General features: G+C 43.2%; 1 protein-coding gene across 2 annotated transcripts in view; it reads right to left on the reverse strand.

The window, feature by feature from the left end:
* Positions 1-3,433: 3,433 nt before the first annotated feature.
* Positions 3,434-25,574, reverse strand: part of ARFGEF2 (ADP ribosylation factor guanine nucleotide exchange factor 2) — a 113,727-nt gene continuing 91,586 nt past the window's right edge. For both annotated transcript variants that reach the window (XM_050807427.1, XM_050807426.1), the window contains exons 32-39: positions 24,805-24,943; positions 24,642-24,696; positions 23,194-23,308; positions 17,600-17,730; positions 15,641-15,809; positions 12,076-12,214; positions 7,940-8,057; positions 3,434-7,093 (exon numbers count right to left, since the gene is read on the reverse strand). In XM_050807427.1, the coding sequence (XP_050663384.1) occupies positions 6,917-7,093; positions 7,940-8,057; positions 12,076-12,214; positions 15,641-15,809; positions 17,600-17,730; positions 23,194-23,308; positions 24,642-24,696; positions 24,805-24,943 (1,043 nt within the window). In that variant the 3' untranslated portion in view covers positions 3,434-6,916. The remainder of the gene's footprint in view (positions 7,094-7,939; positions 8,058-12,075; positions 12,215-15,640; positions 15,810-17,599; positions 17,731-23,193; positions 23,309-24,641; positions 24,697-24,804; positions 24,944-25,574) is intronic.

Consider the following 25,574-nt stretch of genomic DNA (forward strand, 5'->3'; position numbering starts at 1 on the left):
TGGTTGAAATAGCAAGAGTCAAAAAATGATCAATATGGAAAGCTAGCAGGAGAAAGTTCATTAGTGGGGAGATGGGGAGGGGGACAGATAGGGTCTCACTGTTTCCCAGGCTGGTCTCAAACTTCTGGCCTCAAGTGATCCTCCTGCCTTAGCCTCCCAAAGTGTTGGGATTATAGGCATGAGCTACTGTGCCCAGCCATTAAGTTCTCCTTCTTTCCTCTTTTGGTGGAAGGGAAGGGAGAAGTGAGACTTTACCAGGAGTCCATGGAATGTGGCCCAAAGGTCAAGGACAGAGTACCTTCCAGGACTCTCTCAGAGGGCAGCAGGAACCTAGGGCTGCTTTCTGCCTATGACAGGTAGGCAGAAGTGGGTCTTCAGAGGCTGGGCACAGTGTCTCATGCCTGTAATCCCAGCACTTTGGGAGGCAGAGGCGGGCAGATCACCTGAGGTCAGGAGTTTGAGACCAGCCTGGCCGACATGGTGAAACCCAGTCTCTACTAAAAATACAAAAATTAGCCAAGTAATTTTTTTTTTTTTGAGGAGTCTTGCTCTGTTGCCCAGGCTGGAGTGCAGTGGTGTGATCTCAGCTCACTGCAACCTCGGCCTCCCAGGTTCAAGTGATTCTTGTTCCTTAGCCTTCCAAGTAGCTGGGACTACAGGTGTGTGTCACCGTGTCCAGCTAATTTTTGTATTTTTTAGTAGAGACAGGGTTTTGCCACGTTGGTCAGGCTGGTTATGAACTCTTGACCTCTAGTGATCTGCCTGCCTCAGCCTCCCAAAGTGCTAGGATTACAGGTGTAAGCTACCGCACCTGGCCCATGCCTGATAGTTTTGATTCATCATGGATAATCTGTCATTAGAAGAAATTCAGAGCTGAGCCCAGTGGCTCACACCTGTAAATTCCAGAACTTTAGGAGGCTGAAGTGGGAAGATCACTTGGGCCTAGGAGTTCGAGACCAGCTGGGACAATGTAGCAAGACCCTGTCTGTACAATAAATTTTTTAAAATTAGCTGGGCATAGTGAGGTGTGCCTGTAGTCCCAGCTACTGGGGAGGCTGAGGCAGGAAGATTGCTTGAGCCCAAGAATTTGAGGCTGCAGTAAGCTATGATGGTGCCACTGCCACTGCACTCCAGCCTGGGGGAGCCACAGCAAGATCCTGAATCAAAAGAGAATTCATCTGAGGCTTCACCAAGTTGCTGCTGAGTCTCTAGAAAGTACAAGGAGAATCCTCAGTTTAGCCATTGAGTCTCAATATGCAGGAATCAAGATCATCACAATACTGGATAAACAAGGGGAACAACTCAACCACATAGAAGATATGGGCCACATAAATACAGACACGAGAGAGGCAGAGAAGACTTTAACAGAACTTAATAAATGCCGTGCCCTTTGTGTCTGTCCACGTAATAGAACAAAGAACTTCGGATGGCTTGGGCACGAGAAATTGAGGCTGCAGTCAGCTGCAATGAGGCCACTCACCCCAGCCTGGGTGACAAAGCAAGATCACGTCTCTTAAAAAAAAAAAATGGAAACATTGCCAAAGACAGCCATGAAGAAGGAAGCTGTTAGAAGTGTTTTTTGGGCCGGGCGCGGTGGCTCAAGCCTGTAATCCCAGCATTTTGGGAGGCCGAGATGGGCGGATCACGAGGTCAGGAGATCGAGACCATCCTGGCTAACACGGTGAAACCCCCTCTCTACTAAAAAATACAAAAAACTAGCCGGGCGAGGTGGCGAGCGCCTGTAGTCCCAGCTACTCGGGAGGCTGAGGCAGGAGAATGGCGTAAACCCGGGAGGCGGAGCTTGTAGTGAGCTGAGATCCGGCCATTGCACTCCAGCCTGGGCGACAGAGCGAGACTCCGTCTCAAAAAAAAAAAAAAAAAAAAAAAAAAAGAAGTGTTTTTTGTTTGTGGTTTTTGTGGTGGAGGGAGGGACAAGAGATAAGAGGTTGTTACCTCAGCAAAAACCTAGCTGGGCATGGTGGCATTTGCCTGTAATCCTAGCATTTTGGGAGGCTGAGGTGGAAAGATTGCTTGCTTTCCACCTGGGATGTGGGATCACAGATTCTATGCACAGATATGAATCATTAAGAGTTCAGAAGTTAAGCTCCCTTTAAGAACACTCATTCTATTCTTTTTGGAGCAGAGGTTGCAGAATTGTGATCCCTAACAAAAATACTGTGTATAAAACCTCCAAAACGAAGTATTAGCTTAAATTGGCAATACCACAACTTTATAACCAACTAAATCTTTACCGTGGCTATGCAACTTTTTGCTTTGTGGCCAGAAGTTTTTTTGGTTTCTGTGTTTTTGAGACAGGCTGTCTGTCACCCACGCTGGAGTGCAGTAGCACAAACACAGCTCACTGCAGCCTCGACGTCCTGGGCTCAAGCAATCCTCCCACCTCAGTCTCGTGGGTAGCTGGGACTACAGGCATGTGCCACCATGCTTGGCTATTATTATTATTATTATTTGTAAAGGTAGGGTCTCACTACATTCCCCAGACTGGTCTCAAACTCCTGGCTTCTAGCAATCCTCCCACCATGCCAGACCCTAGACTTAAAAAATTAGAATTGGCTGGATGTAGTGGCTTACGCCTGTAATCCCAATACATTGGTAGGTTGAGGTGGGAGGATCACTTGAGCCCAGGAGCTGAAGACCAAGTTGGCCAACATAGTGAGAGACCCCATCTCTATTTTTTAAAAAAGTTAGAATTTATTGTGTTACTAAAAGTGATTTGGAAAATTATACCTTTAGTTTAATTATTGGGGAATTATACTGTTAGTCTCTTACTCTTGTGTATGGAACTATGTCCCGAATCAAATTTATGTAGATCCTAAACACTGGTATGAGAATCTGATTAGTATTTGTCACACTGACTTAAAAATTGGCATCTCAGCTGGCGTGGTACTCACGCCTGTAATTTCAGCACTTTGGGAGGCCAAGATGGGAGGATCGCTGAGGTCAGGAATTCAAGACCAGCCTGGGCAACATGGTGAAACCCCATCTCTACAAAAAAATACAAAAATTAGCCGGGCAAGGTGTCTCACTACTGGCCCTGTAGTTCCGGCTAATCAGGAAGCTGAGGTGGGAGGATTACTTGAGCCCAGAAGGTCAAGGCTGCAGTGAGCTGTGATTGTACCACTGCTCTCAGCCTGGGCTACAGGGCAAGACCCTGTCCCCAAAATAAATAAATAAATAAATTAGCATCTGAACGTTTCAAAGCTGTCAGTGTGTACTTGTTCAACCAATAGCTACTGCTTGATCCTTACAATTAAATTTTGTAACTAGCAACAACAAAGTTAATAGATTCAAGAAGTATATAAAGAATCTTCTCATGACTGGAATTTTCCCCCTTTGATTGGTGAGGGACATAAACTGATCCAAAACTATGGCTTGATACATGTTTTTAAAATTACTACATTAGAAACAGCTATACTTTTTAAATTTTTATTGATTTACCACCTGATCAAAGCATGGGATATTTTAATAGTATTATACATAATATTTTTACATAGAAAACTTTACATAGCATTTCATATTATATAATTCTGCTTATTCTTTCAAAAATTTATACATCCATTGGGCAAGGAATGGTTTTCATTAAATTACCAATATTAAATGCACTTAATCATTGTGTATAGATTAAACCAAAGTAACTATTAACTAACTTTTAGGCATTTTAAGGAGGTAAAACATACATTTTGCACATAAATATTTGATGCAAATATGCAGATAAAATTTTTTAAAAATTAGAACACTGAGTAAAACAACACCTTTGATAGATTACATTGTTTTGTTTTGAGAGCAAGGATTTCCAGGTATGTTCATTCCTTAAAATACTCAGCTTTGGTTTGTTTCCCGAACTGCAAAGCTGCTGATAACAAAATTCCAAGATTTCATGTGAGTTCAGCTATGTCTACTTTAACAAAAATATTAAAACAAAATTTGGAAAATGCAGTATTAAGGATCCAGCTTCTATTGAAACCAATATCCATTTGCATCATAACAACAAACATCTGAATGAGATGGTCATACTTGTACTTATCAGCAGGTTCCTTTAATAACAAAGACTACTAAATGTATATACCCTTAATCACAAAAGAACAACAAAAAAAAGTACAGGGTTTTTTTTTTTCTCATTTTGTACAAAAGTCATCTGTCAGAGGAAAATGTTGTGTTTCCAGATATTATAATACAATTTTCATAATGTATGTTCTTTGGTTGTACACAAGGAGTACAAGGAAAAGATATATTTGACTCTAAAGATGCGTATCAGAAATAAAAATTACCCATCCACTGTTTGTTGTTAAGATGCCAAAGCTGGTGATTTCCCTAACAGACAATGAAGAGAAACAAAATTGCTCAAAGCAGCAGTATTGTAACAAATAAAAACTTCTCGAGAGACCTAGCACATATAATCAACACTTAAAGCATTCTGAAAAAGAAATAAGGCCTTGGAAAATGTTTCACTCTCCTACATTACTCAGATAAATAAATGGTGTTCTGGCCTGATGTTGCAGTTGTACATACCATTTCACTAGTGTTTGAGTGGCACAGGCCACATTTACCATGAGAAAGAATAGATTTACTCATAAAAATGAATTTAGGCTGAATGGCTTATTATTGGAGGTAAGGGATTTCCTCTGTTCGTCACTGTCCACTGATAAGAAAAATTACCCTGAATGGTTTTACATCCAGTTTTTTAAAAGTCCATTGCTGGTACAATTCAAATGCCTCATTCAGAAAATTAATTCTTTTAAAATACTAAACTAATAAGAAATTTAAGCCGGAATGTCTTCAGCAAGTAATAAAATGCACTGACACATCTGCTACCCTGCAAGAGGCAAAATTAAAGAGAGGGCAGGAAGACACCGGAAAGATTTTAGTCACATTCGATGAAGAAAATGACATGAGAACCTCAGAAGGAAAGGAAAATAACCAATCAGGGATATAGCTGCATGCAAGATAAACTTAATGAATGAACACGTGTTCCCCATGTATACCTTTAGTACAAATATCAATGGAGGCAACTGACTTGTTGAGGTGGCAACGTGCTATGATATCAGGGAGCGTAGGTTTCACAGTGCAGTGGATTCCAGGGCAAGCCAGTCAAATGTGCCAACATTTTCCACTCACAATAAAGTATTCTCCCGTAGTCCTTTCCTGCTAAATTATGTAGCTCCTTTTATCTAATGTATGTACGTCATGTAAAAACCTAAACTTGTTCATTTTTTCTTTGGTAGAGAAATTAAAAAACACTTTTTGGGAAAGAAAAAAGTAGATAAGAATTCTGCTGGCCAAAAACCAAACATTTCTCAAGGCTATTAAAACAAGAAAACAACTTAAGAATATCGGTCTCTTAGTAAGCAAAAGCACCAGAAATCCTTCTCTACAAAGAAAAAACATCCGATTTTACAGATAGGTTCCCAAACTACTAACTTCTAAGGCACCAGAGTTGACATCAATACAACCCAATTTACAGGACTAAAGAGCGTAGGTAGACGTCTGAATGTTTTAATCACTCCGTGTAACACTTTGTCTAACGCTTAGCGATGCTCTAGGTGAGCAGTGGGTGAGGGCAGAGAATGAGGCGTGTGTGCTCCTTCTCATGGGTGAGCATCCATGTATACTGTTCGCAGGTTCGGGTCGTACTTGTGTACTGCCCGCTTTTACACAAGCTGCATCAGAACTCAGTTCTACTGCAGGTGAGAGTATTGCACCATCATTAACATAATAAGGACCTCAGAATCTAACTTTGCCGAAGAATTCAACTCCTAGGCTCAGATTAATGGAAGTGCTGGGCACATGCTACCTCCTGCCATTGTCACAGTTCAGCTGTGCTGGCCCCGACACAGCTCCAGTTCCACCCATGACATGAGGCCAAGGAGGCTCATGGGAGCGGCTTCTTATGCACAGTTACTGTCCCTCTCTGGAGGGTCTAATGGGGACTGTGCAAAGCAGTGACACTAACCGCCAGTATACTCACTTTTCTGAGGTAAAAATAAAAAGGTTTATTCAAGGATAAATGAACTCTGGTTAAATTACTACTTCATTTTCATTACTACTTCATATATTAGATTTCAGAGTGTGTGAGATGGACAGTGTATTCTGGAAATTTTAATTTAACACCCATCCACAAATACTTCAAGGAAGGCTAATAATCATCTTCATTAAATTGTTCACTTTTTCCTGTTGACTTTTTGTCCCCATGTTACTAAAACAGGGAGATCCACGAGGCACATTTTTTTAACCTCGCAAAACTCTTAATTCTAACTTAATTACTAAACTTCAACCAAATTTTCAATATCTTTTTGTAAAATACTTTTAAAATCACTCAGACATTAACAAAACACACACAAAAAAAACTCTTCTCTAATCCCAACCTGTCCCTAAACTAATCTAATTATGGCTGACTCATAACTGACAAAAACACTCAAATTTCTCTAACACACTCAAAACAACAACAGAAAACCCAGCATATTTTAGGTGGCAGTTAGCCGTTACAAGAAGTTTTATTAACATACTCTCTAATAATCACAAACCTATACAGCTATGTTCAGTATTTTCAAGGAGAGTGACTTCTTCTTACAAAACGTTTATGGCCAATCATGGGATTTTGCTAGAAAATGATGGCATATGCAATGACAGATTTGACAGTTTAATCAGAAAAATGGAATGATAGAGATGAAGCAGACTCCCCACCTACTGTGCTAACTGGGTATGCAACGGTTTAATGAAATACCATAAGCCTTAGTTGGGGACTGTGATGGAGCAGCGTAGAGGCCATCCGTATCCAGGTCATTCTGAGATCCAAGATGCCAACTCCTTGTTTCTATGACCCTTCACGAGATGTGCCAGTCAGAGATGGCATGCTGAACATTCTGCAGAGCTGCAGCAGTGGCCGGGGCGGCCAGGGCTACCACACTGGTGACAGTGCTGCTGGTACCTGTGATGGCTCTTCTGGAATCCATATCTTATACACAACACCTATCCGTAGGAAGAACTTCCGCAGAACTGCTCGGAGCTCGGGGATCAAGTCAAACTGCATAATTTCACACAAGTAGGGGTAGTACATTGAAGCATGTGCTTTGAACTTGAGGTGGGAGAGAAACAGATAAAATTAGACAGTTTTTCTGGGGGCCACCAGTTTTTCAGAAGTGTTAATCTCACCCTGAAACTTATTACAATATTGGTGCTTTGCTTGCTATTAGAAAGTTGGGGCCGGGCGCAGTGACTCACGTCTGTAATCCCAGCACCTGGGGAGGCCGAGGCAGGTGGATCGCTTGAGCTCAGGAATTTGAGACCAGCCTGGGCAACATGGTGAAAACCCGTCTCTACCAAAAATACAAAAACTTAGCCGGGCGTGGTGGCGTGTGTCTGTGGTCCCAGCTACTCAGGAGGCTGAGGTGGGAGGATGGCTTGAGCCTGGGAGGCAGAGGTTGCAGTGAGCTAGATCACGCCACTGCATTCCGGCCTGTATGACAAAGCAAGACTGTCTCAAAAAAAAAAAAAAAGTTGAAAGAAAACCTTGCAAATTAAAGCTTCTTTCAGTTATATTTAACTTTAATTAAATTTGGATAGTCTTGTTGCCAAACGTCAACAGCTCTTTTATTTTGTAAAGCAGGTTCCTAGGTCAAAACCAGTACTTCACAATCTTAACCCTCTTCCTGCACTGAAAATCACCATACCATTCCTAACAGCAACACATGAGGTCTAAATTTCAGCCTTTTCAACTAGGGTTCTTCCAGGGAAAAAGCCCTAATATCCTGTGGCACCCATTTTCTGTAATGAATTAATTTCTCTCCAATGCATCTAGAATGGTGCTAGTCATGTAACCATCCTTGGGAGAACTGAGAAAACAGTTACTGCAAACTCTTGAATGAAAAGCCAACCCAAACTTTATGTCCTAGTGGAAATGTCAGAGTTTACTTGTTCATACCTTTTCATCATTTATTTTGAGAGTTTTGGTTAGAAGTAACAACAAGAGACTTGTCCAGGCCTCCCGATGGCTTTCAGAATTCACGGTGATGAAATAGGCAAGAGCTTCACTACAAACACTAGAAGAATTAGAGAGGTGAGGGCATATCAAACAATTGATTAACATCTCACATTCAGGGGAGAACTATTCATTCTTGTGCAATTTTTTAAATTCTTTTAACATTTTTTTTAATTACTTTTTTTTTTTGAGACAGGGTCTTGCTCTGCCACCCAAGCTGGAGTGCAGTGGTGTGACCATGATTCACTGTAGCCTTGACCTCCTCGGGCTCAAGCTGATCCTCCTACCTCGGCCTCCCGAGCAGCTAAGACTACATGCTTGCGCCACCACTCCTGGCTTTTTTGATTTTTAGGAGAGATGGGGTTTCACCATGTTGCTCAGGCTGGTCTTGAACTCCTGGGCTGAGCAATCTGCCTGCCTTGATGTCCCAAAGTGCTGGGATTATAGATGTAAGCTTGAGCCTCTGAGCTCAGCCACTGCAGTAACCATTGAGCACCCACTCTGGCTGTGCTATCTGGGGGAAATCACTGAGCCTTAGTTTCTTCAGCTATAAAATGGAGATAAAAAATTGGCCGGGTGCAGTGGCTCATGCCTATAATCCCAGTACTCTGGGAGGCCAACGCAGGCAGATCACTTGAAGCCAGGAGTTCGAGACCAGTCTGGCCAATGTAGCAAAACCCCATCTCTACTAAAAATAGAAAAATTAGTTGGGAGTGGTGGTGCATATCTGTAATCCCAGCTACTCAGGTGGCTGAGGCACGAGAATCGCTTGAAGTCGGGAGTTGGAGGTTGCAGTAAACTGAGATCATACCACTGTACTCCACCCTGGGCGACAGAGTGAGACTGTCTCAAAAAAAAAAAAAAAAAGTTCAAACTCAAGGGGATGTTGTGAGGATTACATGAAATAAATATGTTAAGTGATAACTTGGCTCAGTCCTGGCACATGCCTAGGGCTGAGCTCAATCAATGTCTGTAGCATAGGAGCTTATTACTCACAATTATATAACTGCCTTTCTCTCCTCACAATCACATTTAATTGCTTTTTTTAAAAAAAAATCATGTTATGCCAAAAACTTGACATTTACATATCTCTTTTTTTTATTTTGAGACAGAGTCTTGCTCTTGTTGCCCAGGCTGGAGTGCAATGGCACAATCTTGGCTCTTTGCAACCTCCGCCTGCTAGGTTCAAGTGATTCTCTTGTCTCAGCCTCCCGAGTAGCTGGGATTACAGGCACCCGCCACTACGCCTGGCTAATTTTTGTAATTTTAGTAGAGACAGGGCCATGTTGGCCAGGCTGGTCTGAAACTCCTGACCTTGTGATCCGCCTGGCTTGGCCTCCCAAAGTGCTGAGATTACAGGAGTGAGCCACCGCGCCTGGCCTTACATATCTCCTTTACAGAAACTTTATAAGACTGTAGGTATTTCTCTTTTGGGCTTAAGTTGAAATAAGCCATTAGTGGCCGGGCGAGGTAGCTCAAGCCTGTAATCCCAGCACTTTGGGAGGCCGAGACGGGCGGATCACGAGGTCAGGAGATCGAGACCATCCTGGTTAACACAGTGAAACCCCGTCTCTACTAAAAATACAAAAACTTAGCCGGGCGAGGTGGCAGGCGCCTGTAGTCCCAGCTACTCGGGAGGCTGAGGCAGGAGAATGGCGTGAACCCGGGAGGCGGAGCTTGCAGTGAGCTGAGATCCGGCCACTGCACTCCAGCCTGGGTGACAGAGCGAGACTCCGTCTCAAAAAAAAAAAAAAAAAAAAAAAAAAAGAAATAAGGCATTAGTGCCTCCTTTAGTTAATTAATTATCTTTTCACTATATGACTTATTTATTCTCATTGTAAGGTAACTGATAAGTGTAAAAAATTATAAAAGAAAAAATTATAAAGAAGAAAAAAGTTACATCATTCTAAGGGATATATGACAATATTCTGGCAGATTTCCTTCCAGTTTTTTTTTTTTTCTGCTAAGATTTCAAAAGAAAAATTGCTCACCTGTAGTCCCAGCTACTCAGGAGGCTGAGGCAGGAAGAGCTCATAAGCCCAGGAGTTCAAGACCAGCCTGGGCAACATAGCGAGACCCTGACTCTAAAAAACAAGTAAAATGCCCCAATTGCTGAAAACTGCGAGTAAAAACACTTTTGCAGCTTCTTTTTGGGAGTAAAATTTATTGTATTATGAACAAGTTCGCACATTAAGTAAAATTATTTCTTAAAAATTTCACTTTGGCCGGGTGCGGTGGCTCAAGCCTGTAATCCCAGCACTTTGGGAGGCCGAGACAGGCGGATCACGAGGTCAGGAGATCGAGACCATCCTGGCTAACACGGTGAAACCCCGTCTCTACTAAAAAATACAAAAAAAAAAACCTAGCCGGGCGAGGTGGCGGGCGCCTGTAGTCCCAGCTACTCGGGAGGCTGAGGCAGGAGAATGGCGTAAACCCAGGAGGCGGAACTTGCAGTGAGCTGAGACTCCGGCCACTGTACTCCAGCCCGGGCGACAGAGCGAGACTCCGTCTCAAAAAAAAAAAAAAAAAAAAAAAAAAAAAAATTTCACTTTTAGGCCAGGCGCAGTGGCTCACACCTGTAATCCCTGCACTTTGGGAGGCAAAGGTGGGGGGATCACGAGGTCAGGAGTTCAAGACCAGCCTGGCCAATATGGTGAAACCTCGTCTCTACTAAAAATACAAAAATTAGCCAGGTGTGATGGTGCACACCTGTAGTCCCAGCTACTCGGGAGGCTGAAGCAGAAGAATCGCTTGTACCTGAGAGACGGAGCTTGCAGTGAGCCAAGATCACACCATTGCACTCCAGCCTGGGTGACAGAGCGAGACTCCATCTCAAAAAAAAAAAAAAAAAAAAAAAAAAAAAAATTCACTTTTAGGCCGGGCACGGTGGTTCATGCCTGTAATCCCAGCACTTTGGGAGGCCGAGGTGGGTGGATCACGAGATCAAGAGAGTGAGACCATCCTGGCCAACATTGTGAAACCCCGTCTCTACTAAAAATACAAAAATTAGCTGGGTGTGGTGGCGCGTGCCTGTAGTTCCAGCTACTCAGGAGGCTGGGGCAGGAGAATTGCTTGAAACCAGGAGGCGGAGGTTGCAGTAAGCCAAGACTGTGCCACTGCACTCCAGCCTGGGCAACAGAGCAAGACTCCATCTCAAAAAAAAAAAAATTCACTTTTAATGGGGATATTTCAGAATATTGTAATTTAGGACATATCATAACTTAGTTGAGCTGCTTAAAATTTTTTCTCCTGATAAATCTTCAGTGAATATTCTGTGTGTTATTCCTGGTTCCTATTTCTAAAATATTTTCTGAAGCAGATTCTGTAACAGTGGAATGACTGAGTCACAGAGAATGAACACTTCAGGGCTCCTGGTATCCCACCTACTTTCCAGAAAGATCATGCCATTGTACACTCCAACGAGCTATGCAGGAGAGTGCATTCTCACCACACATTTGCCAGCACTGTGTGTTACTGTTTTTAAACGTTACAGGAGAAAAAGAAAGCTCAGGCATCAGAATCCTGCTGATGCCCAGGAAGCTGGTTGGCAAAGACCTACTTTTCTGGCTGGGGCTTCCTCATCAGTATTCCACTCTCTCCCCATTGGTGCATTTCTGGATAATTTTGTAGGCACATCCTAGTTATATGATTTAAATTACATTCTTCTTGGAAAGACGGAATGATGGGATGTTATTGCTGACAACAGTTCTAAAGAGGACCTGGTCCCAAGAGGGATAGTAACCTGCCTAAGACCACAAGGCTCCAGCCAGAGTCAGGACTTCCATCTAGCCTGCTCACTGCTAGGAGCAGTTTTCACCGTCCATGTTTCTATGCGTAGCTCCCAGCACCCTTCAACTCCTGGGCTCAAGCAAGGACTTATCAGTGAAACAGATAAGGCTCTGCCCTCTTCAGGGCATTAAAAGTGAAATGGGAGAGTCACCAAATAGAAAAAATAAAAAGGAAAATAATTTGTCAGAGTGTCAGCATGTATTTTCTCCCACTCTTTTCAATCCACAGTATTGCTGTGACACATTTTGTATATGGCAGATAGAAATCTAATCAGAAACTATTTTTCTTACGTTAAAAGTCTCTGCTGTATTTCTTCCCAGGAATCCCTGCGGTTCTCGTCAACATACATTCGAAACAGGATCCTCAAACAACAGGCCAGGCTGCTGGTTTCTTGTTTTAGAAGATTGGGTTTAGACTTGCCCTTAAAACCTAGAGATCAGACATTTATATAATTAGTGCACATTTCTAAGATAATGCTGATAACTGTGTATGAACTAGAAATCTAGTTACTTCATGAAATATTGAAACATCTGTTTTTTTTTTTTCTTTTCTTGACACCATCTCGCTCTGTCACCTTGGCTGGAGTGCAGTGGCATGATCATAGCTCACTGCAGCCTCCAATTCTTGGGCTCAATGATCCTCCTGCCTCAGCCTCCTGAGTAGCCAGGACCATAGATGTGTGCCACCATGCCTGGCTTATTTATTTATTTATTTATTTATTTATTTATTTATTTGATGGAGTTTCACTCTTGTTGCCCAGGCTGCAGTGCAATGGTGCACTCTCAGCTCACCACAACCTCCGCCTCCCAGGTTCAAGCGATTCTCCTGCCTCAGCCTCCTGATTAGCTGGGATTACAGGCGCCCACCACCACACCGGGCTAATTTTTGTATTTTTAGTAGAGACAGGGTTTCTCCATGTTGGTCAGGCTGGTCTCAAATTCCTGACCTCAGGTGATCTGCCTGCCTTGGCCTCCCAAAGTGCTGGGATTACGTGAGCCACCACGCCCAGCCAATTTTTTAGAGTTTGTACAGACAGGGTTTTACTATGTAGCCCTGGCTGGTTTCAAATTCCTGGACTCAAGCAATCTTCCTGTCTTAGCTTTCCAAAGGGATGGGATTACAGAAATGAGCCACTGAGCCTGGCCTGAAACATTTTATATATATTCTTAACACAGATCGATTGTGATACCAAATGAAGGCAGTTACGACTCCCCAAAAGTCATCCTCTGTATAAGAACTTCATTTCTCTTTTTTTTTTTTTTTTTTGAGACAGAGTCTCGCTCTGTCACCCAGGCTGGAGTGCAGTGGCCGGATCTCAGCTCACTGCAAGCTCTGCCTCCCGGGTTTACGCCATTCTCCTGCCTCAGCCTCCCAAGTAGCTGGGACTACAGGCGCCCACCACCTCGCCCGGCTAGTTTTTTGTATTTTTTAGTAGAGACGGGGTTTCACCGTGTTAGCCAGGATGGTCTCAATCTCCTGACCTCGTGATCCACCCGTCTCGGCCTCCCAAAGTGCTGGGATTACAGGCTTGAGCCACCGTGCCCGGCCTAGAACTTCATTTTTCAATGCCCTGTACTGTTCTCCATTTATTTATTGGTATTTTATTTTATTTTGAGACAGAGTCTCACTCTCACCCAGGCTGGAGTGCAGCACACAATCTAGGCTCACTGCAACCTCGACCTCCCAGGCTCAAGTTACCCTCCTGCCTCAGCCTCCTGCCTAGCTGGGACTACAAATGCACGCCACCATGCCTCACTAATTTTTGTGTTTTTTGGTAGAGACGAGGTTTCGCCATGTTGTCTCGAACCCCTGACCTCAAGTGATCCACCCACCTCAGCCTTCCAAAGTGCTGGGATTACAGGTATGAACCACCTTGCCTGGCCTGCTCTCCATTTAGACTTTGCTTATTGGCTGGTGAAGCCATTGGTTTTGGCTTCTCAAATGTAACAGCTCTTAAGAATTCTAGGCTGGGCATGGCGGCTCAAGCCTGTAATCCCAGCACTTTGGGAGGCCGAGGCGGGTGGATCACGAGGTCAAGAGAGCGAGACCATGTTGGCCAACATGGTGAAACCCCATCTCTACCAAAAATACAAAAATTAGTTGGGCATGGTAGCACGTGCCTGTAGTTCCAGCTACTCGGGAGGTTGGGGCAGGAGAACTGCTTGAACCCAGGAGGCAGAGGTTGCAGTGAGCCAAGATCGCGCCACTGCACTCCAGCTTGGTGACAGAGTGAGACTCCATCTCCCCCCCCAAAAAATATAAATAAACAAAAAAATAAAAACACATTCTTAAAAACAAAGTAGTACCAATCAGCTTTAGAGATATGCAAACCACCCTCACCAGCAAAACCTTATTATAGGCAAAGACATAAAACAGCTGGATATTTTAAGGCTGTAGAGAAAAATGACATTCTTTAATTGTGGGTTAAAATAAATATTTGGGGACAAAAAGTAATGGTAACCAGGCCAGGTGCAGTAGCTCACGCCTGTAATCCTAGAATTCTGGGAGGCTGAGATGGGTGGATTACTTGAGGTCAGGAGTTCAAGACCAGCCAGGCCAACATGCTGAAACCCTGTTTCTACTAAAAATATAAAAATTAGCTGGGCATGGTGGCATGTGCCTGTAAACCCAACTACTTGGAAGGCTGGGGCATGAGAATTGCTTGAAACTGGGAGGTACAGACTGCAGTGAGCCGAGATTGCACCACTGCACTCCAGCCTGAGCAACAGAGTAAGACTCTGTCTCAACAACAACAACAACAAAAAGTAATGGTAACAATACAAAAATTATATAAAGTATCACTTGTATGCAAAGTTCAAAATAATGAGAATCCCACCAACACCCCGGAAAAAAATATTATTTACCTCCAGGGTTTATGTATTTACTTTTGGAGGTAGAAAAGTGAATAAACCCCTAAAAGGCTTGGAAAATTGATGAATGGTTTCTGTTTTTCTTAGACTACCACATTTTTTATGTCATATTTAACTTTTAATTTAATGTAAATTTTTTTTTTTCCTTGAGACAGGGTCTCCCCCTGCTGCCCAGGCTGCAGTGCAGTGTGCAATCTTGGCTCACTGCAACCTCCATCTCCTGGGCTCAAGTGGTCCTCCCACCTCAGCCTCCTGAGTATGGTGTGCGCCACAATGCCCAGCTAATTTTCATATACTTTTTTTGGGTAGAGATCAGGTTTTGCTATGTTGCCCAGGCTGGTCTTGAACTCCTGGGCTTAAGTGATCCGCCTGCCTCAGCCTCCCAGTGTGCTGGGATTATAGGCGTGAGCCACCACACCCAGTCATAAAATTTCTTGACTTGTTAAATCAATTCAATTCTCCAACTTTCAATTTGTCTTTTTTTTTTTTTTTTGAGATGGACTCTTGCTCTGTTGCCCAGGCTGGAGTGCAGTGGCGTAATATTGGCTCACTGCAACCTCTGCCTCCCGGGTACAAGCGATTCTCCTGCCTCAGCCTCCCAAGTAGCTGGGATTACGGGTATGCACCACCATGCCTGGCTAATTTTTATATTTTTAGTAGAGATGGGGTTTCGCCATGTTGGCCAGGCTGGTCTCGAACTCCTGGACTCAAGTGATCTGCCTGCCTCAGCCTCCCAAAGTGCTGGTATTACAGGCGTGAACCACCGCACCCGGCCTCAATTTGTCTTTTCATCAATTACGTACTGAGAATCTACCATGTACTGGGATGAAACCTATCCAATATTTCCCTTCTCTCTCCCTCAAGCATGAAAATATCTGTTAAGTTATTATAGCTATGTTTAAAATTTTGCGCATTTTCCAAACACTATGATGTTTTGGTATGGTGACCAGTGTGGCCATCTATTTTATCTGCTGTGTGGCCTTACCTGCTCGCCACAGGACAGTCCGCTGCTCATAATTGGAGTTGAAGGCCTTTGAGAATGAATGGGATTCCTGCAAACAGTCCAACAGCTTGAAGAGGTGCTGGGAAGACATGTACTTATACATGCCCTGATCCTCCGTCTCTATGTGGATATCTGCATCCAGCGTGTCTTGCTAGAGGACAGGACAGAGGATAGAAGAGCTAGTGAAGAAGATGGAATGCTCTGGCATTGTGATTGCAGACAATGGCAGTCATCCTCTCCCAAAGTCATCCTCTCTATAAGACACACTTTATTCCCCAACACCCCGAAACATTTCCATTTAGACTCTGCTCACGGGCTGGTGAAGGAACACACTGAGCTGTTCCATGATGCCAGGTTTGGCTGGCCAAAGTTTCAGTTTCATCAGTGCTGCCTCCATTGCATAAACAGGAGTGTGTGTGTCTCCAATTATTTCATTACAGGAATGCTTTTTTTGAGACAGTCTCTCTCTGCCACCCAGGCTGGAGTGCAGTGGCTCAATCTTGGCTCACTGCAACCTCTGCCTCCTGGGTTCAAGTGATTCTCCTGCTTCAGCCTCCTGAGTAGCTGGGATTACAGGTGCCTGCCACCACGCCCGGCTAATTTTTGTATTTTTAGTAGAGATGGGGTTTCACCATGTTGGTCAGACTGATCTCAAACTCAACCTTGTGATCTGCCTGCATCGGCCTCCCAAAGTGGTGGGATTACAAGTGTGAGCCACCGTGCCCAGGAATGCATTTTTGAAACATGTATGAAATGCTAGGAAACTTTATTGAACAAGTTGACTAAAATTTAAAAATCAAAAAGGACACTCACTGCTGTTTATTTCCAGCAGTAATAAAATTTACATTATTTTTTGCTACTATTTAAAACATGACTTCCTCTATGAAAAAAAATCTTGATTTTGGCTACTCTTGAAACACTAGAAACTGTCACAGCTTAACCCACTTGGATGGTAACTGGGCGCTACAGCTGAGAGGTGGCAGGGGCTTTGACTGAGTTAGAGATTTCTGGTTTACCGCAGTCCCTACCCAGCCTGCCTCACTCGCTTTACTTACTCACTCACTCTCACGGGATCTGCTAGCCCCTGAAGCACTGACATTTGTAACCCATGGTGTAGGATTACTGTCCAACTTTTGGACACTCAATTCTCTATGTTTTCAAGAATCTGATATGTAGGCTGGGCATGGTGGTGCATGCCTGCAATCCCAACACTTTGGGAGGCTGAGGTGGGCAGATCACTTGAGTCCAAGAGTTTGAGACCAGGCTGGGCAACATGGCAAAACCCCATCTCTACAAAAAAATGTAAAAAATTAACTAGGCATGGCAGCATGTGCCTGTAGTCCCAGCTACTTAAGAGGCTGAGATGGCAGAATCACCTGAGCCTGGGAGGTTGAAGCCCCAGTGACCTGTGATTGCACCACTGCACTCCAGCCTGGGTGACAGAGTGAGACTTTGTCTCACCAAAAAAACAAAACAACAAGAACAACAACAAAAGAAGAATCTCATATGTAGAAAGTTGCATATACAAAACAAAAAATGAAATTTTTGAAGGAAAAACTAGGATCTTTATATATATTTTTCTTTCTCACTTATTTGTGATTAAACTCTGTATCAATTATGGGGAATAGTTCCTGTGATAACTAACACTAGTGAGGTGGCATCTGAGCAGTGGTATGTTGATACACCCACTCTCTGGGGTATGGGGTATATACTTAAAAAAAATGAAGCCCTGATGTTTAGTCTTTGCTGTTTTTTTCTGATGTAAATAATTCCCATTAAGGCCAATTTTAAGCATCAACATGCCATCACTGAATGTGAGGTTGGAAAGAGATGAGCATAACGGGCTCTGGAAAGCCAGTATGAGCTGGCTCCTGCACAACACTACATCAAAGCAACCTCCCTATGGACAGGGATGCTCTTCCCGAGGCCTCCTGTTCTTACCTGGGCCGCAACCATGTGCTCCGCATCCTCCTTTTTGCTCGTTGCAGGGTAGAACACAATGTTGTCAATGGTCTGTATCAATTCCAACTGCACCACACACTTGATGAGGAGGCTGGCAAACAGTTTCTGATCTATGTTAGATGATAAAGATTAACCCTAATAATGATTCAGCCAATATTGAAGAAATATCCACTGAGCTCCTACTACGTACAAGGAGGGATTTATTTTTTTAAGACATGGGGTCTCACTATGTTGTCCAGGCTGGTCTTGAACTCCTGGCTTCAAGTGATCCTCCCACTTCAGCCTCCCGAAGTGCTGGGATTACAGCATGAGCCAGTGCACCCAGTCAAGGCACAATTCTTAATGTTGTGGCACAGCAATGAATAAACTGGACAAAAAAAATCTCCGCTCCCATGGTGTTGACAGACAATAAATGAAATATTTTAAGGATAAGATATTGTATGTCAAATATTGATGACAGGTAGAGACAGGGATATAAAGTGTCAGGGTAGGATTGCAAGTTTAAGCAAACTAGTCAGGAAAATCTCTATGAAAATGTGATATCCGAGGCTGGGCGTGGTTGCTCACGCCTGTAATCTCAGCACTTTGGGAGGATGAGGCAGGCAGATCACAAGGTCAGGAGATCAAGACCATCCTGGATAACATGGTGAAACCCCGTCTTTACTAAAAATACAAAAAAATTAGCCACGCGTGGTGGCAGGTGCCTGTAGTCCCAACCACTCGAGAGGGTGAGGCAGGAGAATGGTGTGAACCCGGGAGGCAGAGCTTGCAGCGAGCCGAGATCTCGCTACTGCACTCCAGCCTGGGCGATAGAGCAAGACTCTGTCTCAAAAAAAAAAAAAAAAAGAAAGAAAAGAAAATATGATGAGCAAAGACCTGAAGAAAGTGAGCTATGCAGGTTCTGTGTCCTCCAGCAAGTTTCTCTGCTACTCAGTGGGCTACTCCTAAAGACCACCATTGGACTATGCCCTAACCATAGGAAGTTTCAGGTTCCTGCAATAGCCAGCCTCTCTGAAGAGGCCAGAAGCCTTTTAAATACAGATGGGATTTCCTCATGTTGCCCAGGCTGGTCTTGAACTCCTGCGCCACAACATCAAGCGGTCTGCCTGCCTCGGCCTCCCAAAGTGCTAGGTTTGCTGCTTTCTGCATTTTCTACTTCTGTATCCCTTAAGAGTAAGAGTGGTCTTTTGTTCCTTTTAGTGGTTAACAACTTTTGAGTAGTTATCAATTCTTTTTTTTTTTTTTTTTTTGGGACGGAGTCTCGCTCTGTCACCCAGGCTGGAATGCAGTAGCATGATCTCGGCTCACTGCAACCTCTGCCTCCTGTGTTCAAGCGATTCTCCTGCCTCAGCCTCCTGAGTAGCTAGTAGCTGGGATTACAGATGCGTGCCACTGTGTCAGCTAGTTTTTTGTAATTTTAGTAGAGAAGGGGTTTCGCCATCTTAGCCAGGCTGGTCTCAAACTCCTGACCTCAGGTAATCTGCCTGCCTCGGCCTCCCAAAGTGCTGGGATTATAGGCGTGAGCCACTGTGCCCGGCCTACAATTCTTTTTTTTTTTTTTTTGAGACAGAGTCTCGCTGTGTTGCCCAGGCTGGAGCGCAGTGGCACAATCTTGGCTCCTCCAGTTTCAAGTGATTCTCCTGCCTCAGCCTCCCAAGTAGCTGGGACTACAGGCGCCTGCCACCACACCTGGCTAATATTTTTTTTTTTCTTTTGAGAGGGAGTCTCACTCTGTCGCCCAGGCTGGAGTGCAGTGGCGCAATCTGAGCTCATTGCAAGCTCCGCCTGCCGGGTTCACACCATTGTCCTGCCTCAGCCTCCCGAGTAGTTGGGACTACAGGCGCCCACCACCACACCCGGCTAATTTTTTTGTATTTTTAGTAGAGACGAGGTTTCACCGTCTTAGCCAGGATGGTCTGGATCTCATGACCTCATGATCCACCCACCTCAGCCTCCCAAAGTGCTAGGATTACAGGCGTGAGCCACTGCGCCCGGCCCACATCCAGCTAACTTTTTTTGTACTTTTAGTAGAGATGGGGTTTCACTATGTTGGCCAGGCTGGTCTTGAACTCCTGACCTCATGATCTGCCTGCCTCAGCCTCCCAAAGTGTTAGGATTGCAGGTGTGAGCCACCACGCCCAGTCCCAACAATTCTTTATATTGAATTATCCCTGTTCAAATTAGCAGTGTGATTTCTGCTTACTGAGTAGACTAACTACATTCTCTTTGTGTTCTCAATCCCTGAGGGCCCAAGGGTGGCCCATGTCAAATACATCGTAAGTGTTCACTGGTTTGACTACAGGAACAGCAGAGATTTCCTTTCCCAACTTATTGTTATAAAATCAGAATGTTGAAAACATTAAATATTTCAATGATAGCAAACAAGGAGGTTGAGTCATCTCCAAGTTTTTAAAAGTGGCTATGAAATTATTTTTTCATTTCATTAAAAAAATTTTTTTTTTTTGTCATAGAGATGGCATCTCACCATGTTGTCATAGAGATGGCATCTCACTATGTTGGCCAGGCTGGTCTTGAAATCCTGGGCTCAAGCAATCCATTGGTCTTGGTCTCCCAAAGTGCTGGGATTATAGGTGTGAGCCACTGTATCTGGCCAGTTGTGAAATTATAAAAACATGTAACAATTCTTTTTTTTGAGACAGAGTTCCGCTCTAGTTGCCCAGGCTGGAGTGCAATGGCACGACCTCGGCTCACCGCAACCTCCGTCTCCTGGTTTGAAGCAACTCTCCTGCCTCAGCCTCCCGAGTAGCTGGGATTACAGGCATGCGCCACCACGCTCGGCTAATTTTGTATTTTTAGTAGAGACGGGGTTTCTCCATGTTGGTCAGGCTGGTCTCCAACTCCCGACCTCAGGTGATCCACACGCCTTGGCATCCCAGAGTGCTGGGATTACAGGTGTGAGCCACCGCGCCCAGCCCAACATGTAACAATTCTCCATGTTGAATGTTTTATTTATTTATTTTTTAAATACAGTGGAGTTCCAGCAGATGTACATTCAACTCATGCCAAGTCAATTAAAGCATTTTGGACCAAAAATAAAAAGGAAATGATAATAGTGCAAATATTTTGTCTGCCTGAGCTTACGGCTGAACTGGGAGACTGGGAGCAGTAAAGGCACTGTTCCCTGGGGAAATGGGAGGTGGCTTGAGTCCTAGGTACTTCTCAGAGTGTAGACACTCGCTGCACTGAGTGCTTCTTTTATTGAAAGAAATGTACACTTGGCCTCCACACAGAAACTACTTTATCTGGAGCTCCTGAAGAAAAAGAGGCTGGGCATGGTGGCTCATGCATGTAATCCCCACATTTTGGGAGGCCAAGGCAGGAGGATGGCTTGAGTCCAAGAATTCAAGACCAGCCTGGGCAACAAAGTGAGACTCCATCTCTAAAAAAATAAAATAATTAGCCGGGTGTGGTGGCACACGCCTATAGTCCCAGCTACTCAGGAGACCGAGGCAGGAGGATTGCTTGAGCCCAGGAGTTCAAGGCTGCAATGAGCTATGACTGCACCAGTGTACTCCAGCTTGGGAGACAGAGTATGACCCTGTCTCCAAAAAAAAAAAAGAGAAAAAGAAAAAGGAAAAGATATCATTCTATCACTGGGCATTGGAGAGAAGCTGGCTGCAGCAGTTAGCGAGAGACAGCATGCCAGTGCCAACGTGGTACCTCTTTAATGAATTTCAAGGGTGACTACTTTTATTCCTTCTAAAGAAAATGGTGACCGCACACTGTTTTGGTCAAATGTGCTGCTTCAGAAGTTAGCTTCAATGTTAACAGCTACAGCCTAGCATGTTGAGGACAGGGTGGGACTGCTATAAAGGCAAACAATGGGGCACACAACTTTCAAAGGACCAGAACAACCTTCACAAGTTCCCATTCCTCAGGCTGCCAAAATGTGTCTGAATCCCCACTCGACTACATGTTGTCAAGTTCTATCATCTGTCTAAGCCCCAGTTGCCTCAAATGTAAGACAGTACCTCTTCAAAGGCTAGTATGAGGATTACATAAAACAATACACATGAAACACACAGTAGTGCCTGGTACCTACAGCTGTTAAACTAATTTTTTTAAATGATAGTAAAACACACCATAAGCAACATTAAGAGACAATTTGGCAAAAATAATTAGAAACTTATATCAGAAAAAGGGTTTCTAGTACACAAGAGCTCCTCCAAACCAATAAAAAAGGGGCCAACAGGCCGGGCGCGGTGGCTCAAGCCTGTAATCCCAGCACTTTGGGAGGCCGAGGCGGGCGGATCACAAGGTCAGGAGATCGAGACCACAGTGAAACCCCGTCTCTACTAAAAATACAAAAAATTAGCCGGGCGCGGCGGGGGGGGGCGCCTGTAGTCCCAGCTACTCAGGAGGCTGAGGCAGGAGAATGGCGGGAACCCGGGAGGCGGAGCTTGCAGTGAGCCGAGATCGCGCCACTGCACTCCAGCCTGGGCAACAGCGTGAGACTCCGTCTCAAAAAAAAAAAAAAAAAGGGGCCAACAATCAACAGAAAATGAGCAATGATTATGGAGTTCATAGAGAAGAAAACAGAAGTGGTGCTTTAACGTATGAAAAACTATTCAATTTGACTCATAATTTGAAAATTCCAAGTTAAAATTAGTCCAAAGTTGTATTTCATCTAAAAAGATCATGTAAACAGCTACAAATTTAATAGATAGCAATGTGGAAATATTTAAAAATGGCAAATTCACTTATCCACTGACTCCAGTACATTTTTAGGAATTTATTACATAAATTCACAAATGACACACATATTGGGTTATTCAATGCAGTATCGCTCCTAACAGCAAAAGATTAGAAATAATGTAAATGGGCCGGGCGCGGTGGCTCAAGCCTGTAATCCCAGCACTTTGGGAGGCCGAGACGGGTGGATCACGAGGTCAGGAGATCGAGACCATCCTGGCTGACACAGTGAAACCCCGTCTCTACTAAAAAATACAAAAAAACTAGCCGGGCGAGGTGGCAGGCGCCTGTAGTCCCAGCTACTCGGGAGGCTGAGGCAGGAGAATGGCGTGAACCCGGGAGGCGGAGCTTGCAGTGAGCAGAGATCCGGCCACCGCACTCCAGCCTGGGTGACAGAGCGAGACTCCGTCTCAAAAAAAAAAAAAAAAAAAAAAAAAAAAAGAAATAATGTAAATGTAGGTTAAGAGCAACTCAAGCAATAAAAGCATGTCTACAAACTGGAATAACAGACAACAGTATAAAAGAATGTGAAAGCTCCTTATGTATCGATTTTGAATGATCTCTAAAATATATTAACTGAAAAAAGAATAAGGCATACTATGCCATAATTTGTAAAAGGAGAAAATTCATATGTACTATGTATGTATGTGAATGTATATGTGTATGTACTTGCCTGCATATGGATAAAATGACTCTGGAAAGGTACAGAGAAACAGGTAACCTTGGCTGCTGCAGAGAACTGGCAGACTGACGCATAGGGCAGAAGGTGGCTTTTCATGTTTTTACCCTTTTGTGTCTTCTGAATATATGAATCACATAAACATGTTATTTATTTAAAACAAATTAAAAAGTGGCCTTACTTGCATATGGTCTGCCCTTCCAGCTGTCATCTGTTGGGTTAGAGAGCTGGCTCTGGCCTCTCTCAGAGGGATTTTTATCTATGCTGCTTAAAGACTGGCGGTCCAGATCCACATCCTAAACATAAACCAGAGGGAAACACAATGCTCACTTTTCTTCATCATAATTTGGGCAGAGACGTGCCTGTTTTAATATGGCTGGTCAGCCTGTATTCAAGTGCCTTGCTTAGCTCAAAATAAAATTATACCACATGCTTAATGTAACATGCCTCACAGGCTGCAACGGAGAGATTAAGAATTTAAATTACTTCTCCTCCCAGTAAAATTTCATATTTTCCTATTTCAACCAAGAGGACATTTCTCTACATATTAGGATTTAACAATAAGAGTGACAAATTTTTTATGCGATCAAGTTCAAAGATAAATTACTAGTGCAGTAACTAGTTTTTTAAAAAGTTGACAGCAGGCCAGGCATGGTGGCTAATGCCTGTAATCCCGGAACTTTGGGAGGTCAAGGCAGGCGGATCACCTGAGGTCAGGAGTTCAAGACCAGCCTGGTCAACATGGTGAAACCCCATCTCTGCTAAAAATACAAAAATTAGCTGGGCGTGGTGGCGGGCACCTGGAATCCCAGCTACTTGGCAGGAGGCTGAGGCATGAGAATCGCTTGAACCCAGGAGGCAGAGGTTGCAGTGAGCTGAGACTGGGCGGCTGCACTCCAGCCTGGGGACAGAGAGACTGTCTCGACAAAAATAAAATAAAATAAAAAAATAAAAAACTTAACAGCAGAAGACAGTTGCTGTATCCCAAATGCTTTTTAAAATCTAATGGTCTTAGAGTCATTTAGGAATAAAAGTTAATAATTCAACTCCTCTCTGTAAACCAAAGTATTTAAAAGTGAGATTTGAATTAGAACTTCTTTATGTGGACTCACACAAAAAGTAAGAACTACCACTTCTTTGGTGAAGAGGAAAGCACTATTAATTTAGGAGGGCAACAAACAAGCACAGTTACACCAAAGCACTGTTTACAATGTTGAAATCCTAGAACTAACCTGAGAGTCTGGTAAGGGAGAAGTAAAGAAATTATAATACTATGCAGCCACTGAAAAGGCTGCTCTTAAAGAATAGTTTAAAATATGGAAAAACACTTACATGTTGTTATATGCTAAATGATCCCTCATTTCAAATGTGGCTGGCTTTCCTAGGCAGGCACAGTCACACAAAGTGGCAGCTAGAAATGTAAACTGCTTTTTACTTGGCGAGGTTACTTACTTGCTTAATGCTTTTCTGGACTTTCTAAAAAATATATTATGAACATATATTATTTTTAGATCTTATAACTTTTTTACTCACTTCCCATTAAAAAAAAGTACAAACTATACAGGCTTACTGATCTTTTACTAAGAGAGAACAAAGAAAAGACAACCAAAGAAGAACCCCAAATCCTACCAAATGCTTTTCTGATGAATCTTCCTCCATTCCTACAGGTCTCCATGTCAGCAAACTTAAGAAAAAGAAACAGAAAAAAAATAATCAATGTGAAAGGCAATCAGGAGCTTTAAGACATCCAATGCACACAGAGATAAACGGGAACAACTGCATGAACACTTACACATGTGGGATGGTTGTTTTGAAAATATCCAACATACAGTTGCAGGTTTCATCCCAGACTTCAGGACTGAATTTCTCTCCATTGGATATTACTAAGTTTTCTAAGCAATTTGTACCTGATCGCGCCAACTGTTCGTTATCTGTAAAATAAAGCAGTATCTATCATTAAACTTCTACTGCTATTTTGATGCCAACCAGGTCTCAAATACTGTATATTGTGAGTTGGAGACAGCAACTGGTGAGTTTCTAGGCTTTTAATTAATGAAGCCATGCTACAGACAGTATTAAAATTTTCATTAAAATTTTTTTGAAGAGATAAAATTGTTTATCATAGTTTTATTGCTAAAGAAAGAAGGTCAACATTTTGCTACTTTAAGTGGCTCATGTATGAAAAATGGTAATAGAAGAGAGAAAATACTAGACCAGGTTTTCAAAAATTTAGTCACTCATACACTACATTTCCAATTTTTGCCATTTGAACAATATCAAATATTTTGTCATTTATTTTAAAATTAAGTCACTTTTTCAAAAGTGTAACTAATTTGGCCTTGCCCTAAGCCAAAATTATCTACGGAATCCAGGTCTAATGTGCCAGCTGGGTATTTTTCCTGACAAACTCTAAAATAAACACACAACTACTCAAATGAAAAATGTCTCTTGATGAAGCTGTTGATCTTGACTGAAACAGTACATTTTAAAAACATTTTACTAGAGAAAATTTCAAACACACAAAAGTAAAAAGAACAGTATAATACATGAAGGTACATCTTG

This window comes from Macaca thibetana, chromosome 10, assembly GCF_024542745.1.
Source record: "Macaca thibetana thibetana isolate TM-01 chromosome 10, ASM2454274v1, whole genome shotgun sequence".
Lineage (NCBI taxonomy): Eukaryota > Metazoa > Chordata > Mammalia > Primates > Cercopithecidae > Macaca > Macaca thibetana.